General features: G+C 32.6%; 2 protein-coding genes across 2 annotated transcripts; both read right to left on the bottom strand.

Moving 5' to 3' along the window:
- Positions 1–4,346: 4,346 nt before the first annotated feature.
- On the bottom strand, positions 4,347–5,502 carry LOC113750362. The gene is made up of 2 exons (XM_027294350.1): positions 4,787–5,502; positions 4,347–4,614 (listed from the first exon to the last, which is right to left on the bottom strand). The coding sequence occupies exons 1-2, from the start codon at positions 5,500–5,502 to the stop codon at positions 4,347–4,349; spliced, it is 984 nt and encodes a 327-aa protein (XP_027150151.1).
- A 2,120-nt stretch (positions 5,503–7,622) lies between these two features.
- Positions 7,623–11,336, bottom strand: LOC113749458 (signal recognition particle 14 kDa protein). Its single transcript, XM_027293208.1, has 5 exons — positions 11,189–11,336; positions 10,233–10,272; positions 9,658–9,751; positions 9,387–9,496; positions 7,623–8,063 (listed from the first exon to the last, which is right to left on the bottom strand). The coding sequence occupies exons 2-5, from the start codon at positions 10,269–10,271 to the stop codon at positions 7,920–7,922; spliced, it is 387 nt and encodes a 128-aa protein (XP_027149009.1). The 5' UTR covers position 10,272; positions 11,189–11,336; the 3' UTR covers positions 7,623–7,919.
- Between the last annotated feature and the right edge of the window lie 6,628 nt (positions 11,337–17,964).

The raw sequence follows: 17,964 nt of genomic DNA, 5'->3' as shown, positions 1-17,964 counted from the left end.
TTTCAAGTGCAATTCAAATTCCAACATCAAGTTTAAGTCATTCAAAACAACATAAACATGCGTACCACAATCATCATAAGTTCCCCCACCCCCTATATTTAGAATACACATTGTTCTCAATATGTAGGAAAAGAGAAACAACAAAAGAAAGAAAGAAACATTCCTTAGTTCAATGGCTAAGATCCAGTTCAACCATGACTCACGAACCTTCACAAAATACATAAACTTCTACCAATACTGCCAAAAGATCAAGTTTGATTATATGGAACTAGACTTCTTGTGCTTTGCTCACCTTATAACTCAATACTAACAACTTTCTATCCAACATATCGGGCCCTAGAATTTTTATTCTTTTTTTAGTATCCAATTCGATTGCATTTTATTTTATTTTTGTTTCCTTGAGTGTCCTCTTTATAAATCAAAATGCATACATTCAATAATTCTTTGGTTTTTATATTAAGAAAATTAAAATTCTTTTTAAATAGTCTTATATTTTTGGATCTAAATGATTAATTGAATTTATTAGAAGATATATTTCAAGTAATTTATTTCATTGTCTCAAGAGAAAATTGTAACTAGTCTTAATCCACACCGCACAAAAAGGTTATTAGATTTTGGTTATTTTTTTCACAAGAAATTATAGCAGTACAAGAGGGAAAAAAATAAAATAAAGAGAGAGATTTAGTCTAATGCTGAGATATAACATAAAAAAATTATTAGAAAAGAACGCTGATAAACACTCCAAATAATCTATCAGATATGCACAAAAGTAAGCATAAACTAGTAATTAGCGCATAGGATCCTCGCTACCACTTTTCATTAGCAACTTAATGCCATTTTTATATTTATGCCAAGTGTTCTATTTATTTAAGTTTCCATGTACTCTTTAATTTTTTTTAATAACTCAAATTGGTTAGGTCTAACTTAAGTGTTATTTATTCTTATATGATAAGTGGAACAGGCACTAGAATTGGTGCTCGGTATTGGCACTAAGGTAGGAATGCAAATGAGTAGAATTTAATCAAATAGCTCGCGAGCTTGCTCAGTCAAAATTCAAACTCGAACTCGTATTGACCGAGTTCGAGTAGCTCAAACTCATCTCCTGAAACTTAGATTGTCTCCATGACAAAGATGCCATATAAAGAAGAAAGCCAGCTACCGGGGCCTGGCACCTCTAATGCTGCTTTGTCAGCAACACATACTCGTTAAGATTATATCTACTTGAAGGTCTCCTTTCTCTGGTACGAGTTGAGGTCGGACTTAATATGTGAAACTCAAAAACTCATCGAACTTAATCAAACTTCACATATATATATTTTAATTTTTTAATTTATCACTATGAAATATTTATTTTGTTCCTTGTTTAAAATTATATAAAATATAAAATTATATTTCTTAAGCTTGATTAAGCTCAATTAGGCTTGATTGGGTCCAATAAGCATAAGCTCGAGTTCAATTCTGAGTAATGCAAAATAAAATTGAACTCAAACTCGAGCTTAAATTTCAAAAACTCGACGAGTTCAAACTTGAGTTCGAGTCCAAATTTTTTAACTCAAGTTAGTTCGAATAGTGCACTACTTGAGTTCGACTCGATTACACCCCTACACTGAGGATCCCAGTTGAGTATTTAGACCCATTCTATTAGTTCGAGAAATTGATATTTTACTATTGATTTGTATCAAAATGTGTTATTTTAAATAAAATCAAGGTAAAAAAAAGTGGAGTCAACATAATATGTTAATTGATTTTCAATTGTTGTATTGTTATCTTATTTTACAAAAACACACATCTATAGTTGCCACATTAAAAACACCAAATATTATTGTAAAAAGACTCAAAAAAAACACACACACAAGAAAACCCAAAATACCTAAAACCACCTTTAATACACATTAACTTTTAACAGTAAATACTACTCTATAAACAAATTATATGAAAGAAACAAGCTAAAAGTTGACAAGATATCAATTTAATGTCAATTTCAAACAAAGTGTGGCTTTAAATAAAAGTGAAGAAAAAAAATACTGTCACTCATTTAGGCCAACTTATCAGCTTCTATAAACTGTGTAATAGCCAAAAAATTTCATCTAATTGTTATGCATATTGGAATTATCTATCATTTCTTTAGTTCTATAAAAATTATGTCTTCCATGATCTTGTAACCTTAATGATTCAACATATTTTTAAACTGCCCACCCCACAATAACATCTTTCCCTTACCCTCCCCTATTCGTTCCCCTTCCCATTCCATTGCCGTCATACCTTATCTGGCAGCCCCATCTCTCTCCTCCCTACAATTTTTTTTCCAATCCCGTCTTATATTGATGTTAGGGATAATATTAGAAACCTCTCTTGAGATTTCTCCTAATATTATTTGGCACCTCTGAAGTTTTAGAAATATCAATTGCCTTCCCTAATAATTGTGAAAAGACTATATTAACCCATATTTGACACATAATTTACATATCAAATAAATAGAGTTCAAAAATAAAAAAAAAGAAACAAAAGTCATTTTCTTCCCTTTCACTTTTCTCCATCATTCTCTCTTACTCATTTTTTGGATGACTATGCAATGTTTTATTTTGTAAATTATAATAAATTGATTTTTTTTTTTACTTTTTGTGATTCTGATAGAGTGGGTTATGATTGATTTATTGATTTTTATAATGATTGGTACCACTTAATGATTTGGACAAGGGTTGAGAAGATGTTAGAAAAAAAATATAAAGTTTATACAAAATTGATTTTGAGCATATAGAGTTAAATTAGTGCAAGTGTATTTGTTTTTAAATATCTTTTTTATTTTTAAAATTTATATTTTTATGTGGTATAGCATTATGATGTGGTAGTACTACAAAAGATTATTTTTTAGGTGATGATTTTCTTGAAGTGAGCAATGTGGTTTAGGAATATTTTTATTTAGCAAGTAAAAGGGTAGTTTAGGGCTTCTAAAAATTTTGTTACACAAATAACAAAAGTAAGGGAGGTAAGTGATATTTTTAAAACATTAGGGGTGCCAGGTGATATTAAAAGAAAACTCAGGGGAGGTTTTTGATATTATCCCTTGATGTCAATGGTACACAAAATACCAAGGTACTAAAACTCGTAGAAAACAAAGCTACCAAAGAAAAGCGAGATCGAATATGATGATCTTAACGTACATTCAGCATTATCGTTAAGGTAATATTTGCCTCTATTACACAAAATATTTGTCACAGGATACAACAAGATTTAGAGAAGATGAAATAGTAATTTTTTTTTATTTTCTCACTAAAAATGATCAATGACAAGAGTTAATTTAATTTGTGAAGAGACTTATTAATATATAGCAAAATAGTGTTCCACCCTTCCCTCTGATATTCAGTAATCATTTCAGATGAGGACACATTTAATTGTACCAAATAACCACCAAAAGAGGTGATAAGGCACCAAAAGAATTATGAGCATTGAAGAACCAGCCTCAGATCCATTACTGCATAGAATTGGAATCCAGACTGCAAACAAAAGAAGATTGATGACCCAGTGCTGGATCACTTGTCGACTTGATCTGGGCCGGATCCGAGGCCCTGTGAAAGCAGGAGGAACTAATTGAAGTTGATGAATAGTATTCATCAAAAGAGTAGAAGAGTTTTCTGATTTTATTTCTTTTTAATAATCTAAGGTATAAAGAGATGAAGATTTTTCTAAGAAACCAAGTAAAACTTTAGACCAATTATGGCTTGAATTCCTATAAAGTTATCATTCATTATTGAAGGATTGAATATGGATTGAATATTGTAGTCGCCAATGTATTGATATGGATTAGAGTATTGTCACTTTTTTTTTTTTTTGGCATAGGATTGGTGCTTCTTCTTCAATAGTCAAATGTATTTAAAGGCTTGAATGATACGGACAAAGTTTTGATCCATGTAACCGAACTAAATATAACAAACCAATGCATGTTGTTGGGTCCAACCAAACAAAAGATATGAATCAGTTTTTGAATTAAAAATCAGTTTTTGGGTCCAAAAGAATTATGACCATTGAGTGGGGTGTTAAATTTGATTTGATAATTTGGCTCTTAAAAAATGATCAGAAACTTAGATAGGAACTAAATTTAATCAATGTGAATTTGTAAGGGACACAAAATTATATTTTAAAAAATGAGGGACGAAAAAGTGATTTTGCAAAAATTTGAGGAATGTTTTGAACGATTTTTCATTAACATTCCAAAAAAATCTAGAAAGAAAGAAAAGGGCGTTAGAAGTCCAATGATTGGCTTAAACTGAAAACACACAGCCCTTCGTCTTCTTTTCTACCTCTAACACACAGCCCAGCTTGATTGATTAGCCAATTTCAGCTGCATTTCAGCTAGAGAGAATCCACAGTGGTGGCGGCATCTTTTTGTGCAACGGATTTGGAACATAATGGCTTCTAAAACTTCCATCTCGCAAGTCAAATATGGCCATGTCATGAGGCCCATCCGGGTAGGCAAATTCGCAATAGCCATCGCTGTAATATATGGAGTTTGGTTGACATCCCACCACCTCAGATGCCAAAACTGACATGGATTGATTGTCGCCTAAGAATATGGCATCGTCTCCTGAGTTCTTCACCTCCTCCCTTCGTCCATCCCTTATTGTATCTTGTAAACTTTAAGCTTTGCAGTTGAAGGTGCCTCATTTGAAGTTGAAGGTGCCTCAGTTGAGAGAAGTCTATTAACCATCAACAATTCTCCTCAGGAAGATTCAACCAAATAGGCTCCGGCTTGAGCCATATTTGCCTCCTCTTCCTGCTGGCTCTTTACCCTCCATCGTGCATTGCAGCCGTCCCTATTCTTCTAGAGGTAGTGTCCACAGAAACGATTCGACCAGGCATCACCCAGTTGTAGCGGTTCACAACGCACATTCTTCCTTCGAAATAAATTACGTCGCTTGCACGAAAGTGGGATTTTACAACTTTGCCAACTGGCACAGGGGTCCAAGCTTTGTGACCAGCTTTCAGGAATGCTAAGTCATTCATGCCACCATATATTGCCACAGCCTCATAACCATCAGGATTTCTTAGAGGGTCCGCCGACAAAGCAACCTTCCTAACATAATACTCAGGCTCGTACTCGTCCTCGGGCTTAAAATTTTTGACAAGGGGAGGGAGATTAATTTGCTTACCAGAGAAAGGATGGTAGAGAATGATGGCCAAATCATCCATGGCAAAAGCCAACCACCCGTGGGATGAACCGCAACATCTTCTGTTGTATGGTACTGGCAATTCCACGCCAGTATTTTTGCCTTGAGTAACGCTGTAAAGGCTACGACTTTTGGTGCTGCCATCTCTTGCCGGAATCATCAACATTGGGACTTTGCTACAACATGCCTTGTATGTGTTTTGCGCCATAGCTACCCAAAGCCAATGCTTACACACAGAGCCAAAACGTACATAGTCGACAGGATAAATCAACTTGTTGATAATTGAATCCAGGAGAAGCTCAGGAAACCATGCCCAATCTGCTTCTTTTGCCGCCATGGCTGGTTTTCTATGTAAGCTTGGTGTCTAATTAATTAGTTTGATGCACAAGACAAATTTTCAAAGAAGAAGAAAGGAAATCACCCAACTTGGTGGGTTGCTAAATATGTAGCATTAGTTAATTAGCCTTGTGCGCCCATTATTTCCTTTTTTTTTTTTTTTGGTCTTGAGTACCAAAGTTTTTTTTTTTTTTTTTTTTTTGAGTAAATTGAGCGCCCATTATGGTAAGGTTAATTCTTTGTGCACAATATAGTAATTTTTTGACACTTGCAACTGTAATACCTAGGAAACCTTTAACTTCTCTTTTCCGAAGCAAAATATTCACTTTCTATTTCTAATTACTTTTCTTGCCGCATTGAGTTACAATACCATTCTAAAATTTGTTACGAGAAACAACATATTTCTCTAACTTACCCCAAAAGAGAATTACTAGAGTACAAAGAATCGTCGTCAATCAAAGAGGAATAATATAGCTGAGTTTAATATGAATCAATGGAAGCGAATTAATAAAGTATTGGATGAACTTACCGACGTTGAAGTGCTTCGAACAATGACGGACTGTTGAAAAAAAATCTAAGAGCAAGACATGATCATTCTGTTCAATTATCCTCTTCAATCAACAATAACATTCCAATGGTAGATTCAAGGGAAGGGCTCCACACTCCTCGTACTAAATCCACATCTCATGCACTCATTAGACAACAATATCCTTATTTGTTAAGTTTATTTGATGCTTCTTGTAGTTTCAAGAAACATATATTGACAAAGGAAAAAAAAAAAAAGAAGGGGAAAAATGTTTACATTATAGAATATTTTCAAACATTTTACAAGTGCTTAAGAATATTAATTTTCAATTTGGCAACCCAAAATTTTCAATTATGAATGTAAATACATTCCAAATCCATAAAATTAAAATCTTGTCAATTTTCAAGGCTGAACATACAACCATAATGACTTCTTCATACTAATATATGTCATTGGACTATGCATAAATTAGTATTAAAAACAGTACCACAAAACAAAGGTCGTAGGCTAATAAAAGGAAAGAAAAATCTTAAGCAACTTCAAAGAAACATAAATTTTGAAATAAAACAAGCAAGAAAATAAATTTTTTTACAAAACTAACATAAAGATTATGATATATATATATATATATATTTGTTCTTTAGAAATGTATTGATGTTTTGATAATTTAAATGCCATATAAAGTTTGGGTTTAATGTATAAAGTTAAGGACATTAGCATTTGATAAATATGTAAGCTGTGGATTTAGTTTGTAGGTGTGTGGGTTTAGCTCCTTTATTTAGAGATTAGGAGTTAAGATATTTAGAGAAAGTCATATGTGTCATATAGATAAGCATTTTCGGCGTTATAATATTGAGTATCTTTAATACACTGACAGTACATATACTAATGGATCTAAATGCATGCCATGTATGTAAGATTTCGTGTTCAAATTCAAATTGCAATAATATGACATAGATATAAACCTATTAGTGTATATATTGATAGTATAAAAAAGATTAATCCTACATTATTTACTTAAAATCTAGTACAGTTGAATGCCATGTTAAATCTCCCTACCTAGTACATGAGAATTCAAAGATGACTTCAACCTGCTTTTAGGTACCTTTTTTCTCAGTATGGCAACATTGCCCAACACTGCTGGGCAACTTTTATCTTTATGTCAACAACAAAAATCCAACACAACACAGACAATCCGTTAATTACTTTGGGAACTAAACAACACCCGCTTAAAATTCTGTGCCATGTATCACTTTCACAAAACATGTTAAGATAAATGAATATAGCAGATTATGTTTGATTAGGTAATAAACCAAGGAATTCTGTTCTTCAGATGATTAAACAGGATTAACAGTAATTTTGTGACTGTCGTTTGGAAAAGTCATAGAAAATTTGAAAACCATTTCAACCATAAGACCCAAAACCATGTTAAGAACGTAAGATGCTAAATTGTAAATCATCTGCACTTACGCTGTCACATTACAAAATCTTTCATCATAACCCCAGAGGACTGTCATGCGAAAATATCATTCAATGTCTAGAGAGGACTATTATAAATTGGATAAACAAAATACTACCTCTAGCAGTCCCCAAGATAAAACAGAACTATATTGAACTTTCTTTGCATTTCAACGAACATTCATCATAATTTATTATCTAGAATTAAGTAAAATTTCAGGTAAAAACGGTAAAAGGCGACAAAATAAAGCAAAACTCTTTCCCCAATCCCATGCCGCAGAAGAATTGTGATTAATTTCTAACTGTCGAGGTGTATAAACATATTTAACAACTCAATTGTCCAAAAGAAGATAACTTCTACAGCCGGTATATGGAAACAAAAATTGTGCAGAAGCTTCAACCAATGAAAGGAAAAGCAGCAAAGCAGCAGCCGATCACTTCTTCAAAACCCCCTGCTTCTTATCAGAATCTGCTGCCTTTCTCTTGTCCTTTCTTTCTCTCTTCTTCAATGCAGTCATGCGGGCTTTCAGAATGGTCGCATATGAAGCTTGGAAACGCTGGTGATCTTTTTGCCCAACCTAAGATGCCCCATGCATAAATGTAATGATCAGTCTGGAAGACAAAGTTGTAACACTTTGACCAAAATGACAAAATGTCTGAACAAGTAACAAAGGAACAATTACCCAGCAAGTCATATAAAAAAAAATTCATTTATCAGTGCAAGTAATTAACTCAACTGCACATTTAGCAAGCATAACTACTAGGATTGGAGTAAAAGGACATGAGAAAAACTTCTCCAGTGTGTTTCCATCAGTAGTCATGCTTATTAGTACTTGTTCTAATGCCCATTCTTGTTTATGGGAGTTGCCAGGATATTCTGATTTCCATAGATGCAGAGTTATCAGGCTTCTCCACTTAACATGATCCACTCAAACGCTGAAGGATGCATCACAATGATTTGTCAGCCCTTTCTTTTCTCTTCAACTATGTTCTCTAACCATACACTGCTAAACTATTCCCTTGAGAAGGGAAAAATGGAAACCCACCATAATCATCTGCTGCTTCAAGTAGAAAAGAAATATGCCAGCCCTACTACAGTTAAAGCTACCAAAGCTGGAACAACTCAGAAGTCCTCCAAACCTCTACTACTTTATAAGCAGATATTTCTCAAATAAAGCCAATCCCATTGCGTCCTTTTATCTATGACTTTTGGCCTACTTAATCTGATGTCCAACTGCTTCGAACATCACCTTTGCCTGCTTCCTGTCCTTAGTTTGTCTTCTAAGCCTTACCAAGAATGACTATGATGGCCAACAAAGAGGAAGCATGAACATAACATTGTATGGCAGCCAAAAATGCTTCTTTTATAATTTTGCCTCGCTTTCCATTGACTTAAGCTCCAGCATGTATCTAAACCAAAAGCAATCCCAAACAGAATGTTACATCAAACATGCTTTCTGATGCAATTATCAAAGCTACCCCATTTCAGACTTGACAAATCCACCTTTGCTATTGTGATTCCAAGACAGAAAAGATTATTAACTCATTCTCCTTAAAGCATCATCTTTCCCAAATAGCTAGACCATAGAGCAAGGAACTCAGACAATGGCTAGCAGCTTAACTAGTTGTATATTTCCACTTTTTATATTTTTGGGTGCAGCAAACTCTCTAGTATCAACTTCGTAGTAGGGCTATAACCAACCCACTTTTCAATTATAGCAGTCAGCAACTTTCAATAAAAAATGTGTCTTCTTATTCAATTTTCCCTTCTTATTCCTTAAGACAATTATGGGAAGAAGACTCGAGGCCCACCAATCAAACCCCACAAAAAGTAAGAGCAAGAAAAAACAACAAATAAATCAAAATTTGAAATTAAAACAGGTAAAAGTAACTGTGCTTACCAAAGTAGATATAGTCTTTTTTCCATCTGTAGCTCGAATAAGACACTTGTACTCAATTTTCTCCCCAGCTGTCTTCATCTTATTCCTTTGGAGCTTAGACTTGTCAGAGGCTGTAAATTCAATGTGCATCAAAAGATTAGAACAGCATGCTACAAAACAATTATACATGAAACCAAACGTGAGAAGACCAGGAAAGACTAAACCAAGATATTGGCAGAGAAAGGAGTAGTATCAGGCAAAACAAAAGGTTAAGAAAACAAAAAGGACATACAGTATTTAAGTGTCACCCAGACAGAACCCTTTTCCGTGCTTCGCTCAAACATGTTGGTGAGTTCATTAAGAAATGGGTCTGGTTGTAGACGGACCTGAAAGGAACCAATCAACAATGCATCAGTTAAAAGTGATTAGATACAGAACAAGGATTCAGACTATAAGAAAAGAGTCACACTTAAAAGCTTCTAATAGCTACAAATGAACCATGAATGCACAGTATTTGGTACACAAACAATTAAAACAATGAAAGAAAAACATCACATACACAACTCTTTGACATTCTTCACAACCACACATGGAGAAAGTGGAAATGTTACAATTAACTGTATCAAGCACAGATACACCATGAAAACTTAAGGGAAAACAAAAAACAGATCTTGTACTAAACTTATATAGCATTCCAACATATTGAGCCTTATACTTGTCAACTGGCTTTGAATTATGCATCAATTGCTCTTTCGAATTGCATATTCATGATTTGTGGCATTAATAGTTTCTTTGTCAAAGAAATAAGATCAGAATATGGAACTTAAGTAATATCATAGTTGTCAGCATATTACATGCCAAACATACCTTGGAAATGTTATTTGGTTGACTAGCTCCTGATGACATCCTGGACAAATGCAAAAAAGTAGCCACATATATCCATGTGAGAGCAGATAAAATGGGCCAAATGAACACTAACTTCAAAATGCCTAAATTAAAAAATTCCAAGGAAAAACATCTTAACATATGAGAGTAATGATAATCATTGTGTCTCAGTCAATTTGCATGTTTTCTGCATGCTAGAATCATTATGATCTTGTCCATTGTATCTACGAGTTGAAAACATCCTCGGAACAGAGACTTTTGTAAGCTCTAATGCGGATACATGCCAAGAAACCTAATTGCAGGTTCTATCAACCAGTAATAGCTTATAATGTAATGGTTGGTATCTTTGCTCGAAAAAAAGGGGGGAAAAAGAGAAAAAGAAGCAGAAAAAAAAAACTAAGAGTACAATAACAGAAGTTAAAAGAACATTATCCAATAAAATTTCAGAACCATTCAAGTTTCCAAGAAATGTCGAGGATGTACAGTATGAAAATTAAAATCAAGTAGCTCAAAATTTGGGCTTTGAACCATACCAAAATCACAATAGCTTTCAGATTAACAACAAAGAATTTCTGAAAACTAAGAATACATAAAAGACCGTTGCTAAAAAATCTAACAGATTTTAATTCATATACGGAAATCAGAACACAATTAAATCCCCTAATTTCTTCCAAACAAACAAAAACCGGCAAAAGTAAATAAAAAAGAATACACCCCACAAATATTTTAATTAACAATTCATACTTATCGCATCTAAGATAACATAACTGAATTAGAAAATTTTAACAAATAGAAACAGAAAAAAGGTAACTGAGAAAGAAGCAATCTAGGGCGTGGCCGCAAATTGTGCAAAACAGAATGAAGCTACTGAGATAAAAGTAACAGGATCACTAACAGTATTAATTTCGCTTGTCAGAGGAAAAAACAGAGACGCAAACCTGAAAATCTCAGTAGCCGCGACGGCGGAAGGAGTGGGAATGGCAGTCGGAGGTCGGCAGGAGTCTCAGGCAGCCGTGGCGTCGAGGGACTGTTGGGTCGGAGCAGAAATTTTTTAGAAGGTTTTAAGCATACTCCGCACCGTGGGTCCGTTATGGACAAAATGGGTCACCGATTGGTTGGGCGGGCTAACGGGTTAAGCTGGCGGGTTATTCATAGGAATACTGCCGTAAACTTTATAAATATACATTTTTGCCCTCCAACTTAAGGGCGTTTGTACTTCCGTATTAATGGAAAGCTAGCATTCTTTATTGTGATTATTTTTCTCGACGGTGAGCGATCCTATTAGTTGAATAGGTGTAATGGATTAGCTGTTTTTTTAAGGTATTTTTGAAAAATTTTACTATAGCAGTGTATATAAAAAAATTTTATTTTGAAATTTTTTTGAAGTATTTTATATATTGTATGAATGAGATGTTTTTAACTTATTGTGTATTACTGTAATATTGTATTTGAAAAACTTGTTTTTGAAAAAATGGCCAATCCAAATGGAGACTATCCTTTTTCTTGTTTTATGTGCAATTACTTTTCTTTGTATTAAGTATTTTAAACGCTCAAAAAGTATGGCTTAAGAAAATTTAGTTAAAGAAATAAGAATATAAGCGTGAAAATCAAGTTGAAATTGTTGACATGAAAAACTATAAAAAATATGATGTAAGTTGAAATGCGTGACTATAATTTAAAGATGTTGTAGAACCATTATAAGCATTAGGGAAGGGCAAAAAAACCCATCAACCCGAAAATTCATGAGATCCGATCCGATTCATATCAAAATTTAGGATCCGATCCGATTTCCATCGGAGCAAATGACGGTCGGGTATCCGTAATATTCGGATACGGATACAAATCATAAAAATAAAAACCTGCATGTACCCAATTCGAGGGTATCTTATACAAATATTAAAAAATATAGGAGCAATTTTATAATTTTCTTAAGTTATTAACCCTAAGGCTTAGTTTGGGAGTTTATGAAGGAAGAGAAAAGAAAAGAAAAGAAAAGATAGCTTAGGAAAGAAAGGAAAAGAGGGGAAAAGATGCATATTTCGTTTGGGAGTTTAATGAAAGGAAAGAAAAGAAAAGAAATATCTTTCTCTTATTTGAGAGTTGGAGAGATATGGAAAGAAAGGATTTTATGAGAATACAACTTTACATATTTGCCCTTTCAATTTGTAAATCAAAGTCCAAAAATTAGCTTTCTTGTTCCCATAAATAGAATATTTGGACAAAACAAATTTCTAAAACAATTGCATATGCATTCCCACAAGGTGAATAATAAAACAAATTTCTTGCTGGACTTCGATTCTCTTGCATGCATGTAAATCGCATCAAGTCGTTGTAGTATCTTTTAGGTATTCTTGATATATGATTTTGATATTGACCAGAAATGCCTAGTAGGTTATCTATTTAACATAAATTAAATATTTTTAAAAAAAGAAATATCCCATAAAGTACCAACTCTTTATGGCTTTTCTCTATTACATGAGCCAAGTACCAGGTTTTTATGGGCATTTTATTCTGAATCATTTAATTTATGTTAAATACATAAATATTTGCAAATAAAATTCAAAAGCCGTTACACAAATATTTTTACGAAAGGAAAACTAGCATGTTTTGTATTTAACATAAATGAAGTATTTGAAAGTAAAATTTTTTTTTCCATAACATGCCAATTCTTTACGAGTTTCTTCCATTATATGAATAAAGTACTAGCTATTTATGAGTATTTTACTTTGAATCATTTAATTTATATTAAATACATAAATGTTTATAAGTAAAATTCAAAAAGTGTTACACTAATATTATTACGAAATGGGAACTAGTAGGTTTTGTATTTAACCTAAATTAAATACGTGAAAGTAAAAAAAGAAATTATCCACTTTTTACTAGCTCTTTACGGGTTTCTTCTATTATATGAATAAAGTACTAGCTATTTATAGGCATTTTACTCTGAATCATATAATTTATGTTAAATACATAAATGTTTGTAAGTAAACTTTAAAAAATGATATACTAATATTTTTACGAAAGGAAAACTAGTAGGTTTTATATTTAACATAAATTAAATACGTGAAAGTTAAAAAAAAAAAATTGCCATAACATATCAGCTCTTTATGGGTTTCCTCTATTACACGAACAAAGTAATAGCTATTTATGAGCATTTTACTCTGAATCATTTAATTTATATTAAATATACAAATGGTTGTAAGTAAAATTCAAAAAGTATTACACTCATATTTTTATGAAAGGGAAACTGGTAGGTTTTGTATTAAACATAAATTAATTATGTGAAAGTAATACTTGCAGGTAATTTAATTAGTTTATTTAGTTACTTAATTAAATGCATCCATTTCATAAACCCTAAATTCGAAATTTTAAGTATTACCTAACAATATGCCTAATTAGCTCAGCAGTCTCCCAATCACCACCCTTGCTCTTACGTTGGCTGTGAATGTGGGATAAGATGTACGAAAAAATTGAATGGGTAGTGTGTTTTGTTTGGCACCTGAAGAAGTTAGGGTAGAAAGAGATTAAGAGGGATTGAGAGGAAATGAGTTTATATGCCCTAATGAAGTTCTTAGCACCGGGGAGTAGATAGACTCCTAGATATGCTAAAAAACTCATTTTCTAAATGAGTTTTTTTTTTATTAATAAACGTATTTCGGAAATAGGTTTTTAGGCCAAAAAACAAATTCATGATATGAGACTTTTTCAAAATAGCACATTTAATTAATGCGTTATTTAACCATTTTTCCCTATTTAAATAAATTTATAAAAATTAAAATAACGTATTTGAAAATTGCATTTTTATTTTGAAGAACGCATACCTTGGATACGTTTTTTACCCTTTGGGAAGTGACTCAAAAATCACCACCATTTGGGAAATTAATTTAAAAACTCCCTCTTTTTGGGAATTTACTCTGCCATCCTGATGAGATCTTATTTAGCTTTATCAGCTGCTCAACTGTCTATTATTTAGCTTTAGTTTGGTAAGTTGAAACTCAGGTTTACCACTTGCTAAGCTGAAACATTAGTGATAAACTCAGTAGCAACCAATTGTCGCTTCCTTTGTTGAATGTCATATTCTCCATCAACTTCATTTTGTTCCTTATCCATCTAAAAATGTTTGTATTAGAACACTAAATTTACGAATGAATAGATAATTAAAAAACAGATTTTATTTATTTACAAAGGTTATGGAGTCATTATCAAATACAATGTTAAAATTCTAAATATCAATATAAAAAGAAATATTTTCTAATAGTAATGTTTTTAAAGTGTTGCCATAATTTACAGTAAATAATAAAAATAATGCAACATCCTAATAAATAAAGATGTTTTTAAATGAAGATACTGAGATATAAATATCATTTTGTCTACTCAAACTTTATTGAAAAATTCTTCATGCTCTAAATTAAGTTGATCAAGCATTTGATTTTTGCATGTCTTCATTTTGGTCTCAGCCAGGGACACCTCTATGACTATAAATAGAACTGCTATAGCCTAGGAGATTTACTGATATCAACTAACGTAACAAACTATGATATATTCTATTGTCATATCACCACCATCTTATTAGACCTAATTTTGTTTTTGACGATCAGCCACCATTCAAAATAATACTTCTAGTATCATCATCTTTTTAATCATTTCAAAGAAAGATGCATTATTACAATAAAAAGAGGCTAACATATTGTTTATGAACTCTAGATGGATCATTTTACAATTTGAATCTTACATAGGCAAATAAACAAATAGATTGTATGCATTCAAATTTCATATTCATTTATCACCACTAAAGCTGTCATGTACCATAACCATACAAGATATAATCACAAATCAATAATATAAAAATCAAGAGTTCACCGACAAGAATTTTATGATAGAAAATGAACAAAAAATTTAGAATATAAACAATAAGAATCTACAAAAAAAAAAATACTTTTTTCACAATTTTCTAGAGAAAACTGAGCAAAGAAAGATAGAGAGATTGAGTTAAATAAATACCTTTTGTTTGGTGAATTATGGGTGAAGAACGGAAGAAATCCAAGTTTTCTCAACTTGTTGGAAGTATTGAAAGTACAGGACACAAGACCGAGAAAGCTTTGTAGTGCTTTTAGAAATCAATTTTAAGATATATTGGAAATAATGAATTTTTGTATCAGCTTTTAAAGGACAAACTTATCATATTAAAAATATCTTTTGGTGCCCAACAAGTTTCCATCGTTTTCTTCCCACTTTTGGTAGGAAAAATTTTCAACAATTGGAGAGAGACTTTTATCCATTCATTTCACTTCTCTTCTGTCTTGTTATACTCCCAAATGAAAGAAATGACCGTCCTTTCTCTTTGAATACTTTCTTTTTTGTCCTTTTCTCCCTATCCAAATGAAGCCTAAAACCTAAGTGAATCCATCGATTTCATTTCACTTTCCAAAACTCTCTCTGTACTCTTCAGCCAATAGCCCACACTCACCCTATCTCCTAGTCTCCTTCTCTTCAATTTTTGTTTTGCCTCAACTTAAGAAAGCTGCAAAAGATTCTCAAAACTCAAACCTCAAGAAATTTGTTTTGAACAGAGACCTTTACCTGCAGAAGATTCAACAGAGACCTTCGATTCCTCAAGCCTCAAGCAAAAGCTGCAAAACGCCTGTCCTTCATCTGCTGTTTTTTTTTTTGAGAAAACATGTTCTGGGTCTAGATTGAATTCCACTCCAATAGCTTGATCATTTTGTTCGTTGGTTTTTTATTTTTTCCTTTGAAAGGTTGAAAATTTTGATGATGTTTTTGCTAATTTTACTTCGCGGAATTAGCGTCGCCAATTCACTTGCAAGCTCTTTTTTGTCTTATTAGTGGTTCGATCTTGGTTTAATTCTACTCTAGTAGCTTGAGTTCTTTCGTTTCTGATGCTTGTTCATTGAAAAGTTGAAAACTTTGATTGTATTCTGCTATTCCGATTTCATTGCTTTATTAGATTTTTTGCACGAATTTCTTGTTATTTATAAAATTTCTAGATGTCTAAGATGACACATAAAAAGGCTCGAGAGCTTTTGCCTACGCCAGGCTTGAGAGCTTATGCCACCTTTTTATTCTAATTTCTATCTGAGGCACCCCCTCCATACCTCCAATATTACTACTTTTTTTTTTTTTTTTTAACTTTAATGTGTAAGAATAAATGCTTCAAGCATGTTTGTTTATTTGTTTAGGAGGGATTATTAACGTTGGCCCTTTAGCATAGGACTGAATTATTGCTTCAGGAATGTAGAAGTTTGTTGAAATTGGTGAAATTTGCATGTTTAGTTCTGTTATACCTTGGTTTTTCACTCTTTTTGAACTCGTTAAAAGTAATGACTAGTATTGAAGCAGGATGTGTAATCTAGCATTTGTTAGGATTGTGGAGGGCCATGCATTTGGTGCCCAAAGAATTTCTTAAACCTAGGACGTCTTTGGATTCAATGCTATGTTTCTTGGTAAGCTGTCATTTTTTTCATTGGTATTAGGGGCGAGCACCCTATGATCTGTACCTTTTCTTCGGATACTCGAAGACAAGCGGAGCGGATTAGGATAAAAAAAAATAGTAATATGATATATTAGAATCGAGTCAACCATTTTTTGTTCGGGGTGGATATCCGACCCGTGTCCATCCAAGCATTCAAGAAAATATTTCGACAACTACAAATAATGGCCTTAAACATAACAAGTATGTAGGGTTCTAATAATCGATATATAATTTGTAAATAGCTCAAACACATGCAATTTGGCCACATTAATTTATGTAAGCTTAAACAAGAGCACTAATAAAACTTTTCCGTCAGAAAGAAAAATATTCCAAACTACACAATAGATTAATTTTTCTTATTATCTTATAAATGCAGCTTTCTTGTCTTTCTTCACAATCCGCCAATTCCAATTCCTACGTGCCCAGACAAAAGAAAGGGAGAGCACCAAGAAAGGAAGCTGCATTGCTGAAACCAGTCAATACGACAAAAAGAGCAAATTTACTTTTGTTTAAAGTCTCTAAATTTTATTCCACGCTTATCAAATAAGATCAATATTGTGGACAGTCTCAACTAAATTATAGACAATCATCACTTACATTTACTACAAATTCAATGGTTTGTACGCCAAAACAAATTCTTTTACTCGAGAACTTTTTGACTTATGATGCATAATTTTCAAATAAAACATGCAATAACAATTCTTGACATCTTGATACATTATTCCACCCATTTTTAAGTTCCTAGAATATAAGAAACTAATCCATTATCTAATAATTTTAAGTCCCATGTGATTCTCTCTTTCGTACCAATTGTCACAATAAAGCTGACTTAGAAGTGAAGAAACTGAAGATGTTCATCGATCATTATCATCCAAATTCAAGAAAGAAAAAAAGATACCCTGCCATGAAATATTCAATTTTATTTTTTAGCTATAAATCTGTCTAGACGTCAACTCGATTATCATGAATATAAAGAAGAAAGGGTGATCAAAGAAAAAATAAAACCATAATTTATCAAGATGAAGTATGACATTAGGATGTTCCGCAACCCAGTGATGCTTATTAAGGACAAAGGTTGTAAGAATTAGTAGTGTTTTGTGCTTTTTTGGAAGATATTAAAATCAAAGCTTACTAAATTTGTTCATTCAGATTATGCGTAAATGAATTAATTTGTTAATTAGGTCAGTGCAAAGCTTTAGTTAATCAGAGCAATTACATACTTTG

This window comes from Coffea eugenioides, chromosome 10, assembly GCF_003713205.1.
Source record: "Coffea eugenioides isolate CCC68of chromosome 10, Ceug_1.0, whole genome shotgun sequence".
In the NCBI taxonomy this organism is placed as follows: Eukaryota; Viridiplantae; Streptophyta; class Magnoliopsida; order Gentianales; family Rubiaceae; genus Coffea; species Coffea eugenioides.
Note: the sequence above shows the minus strand (reverse complement) of the source record. Positions and strands in the feature narration are given on the sequence as shown.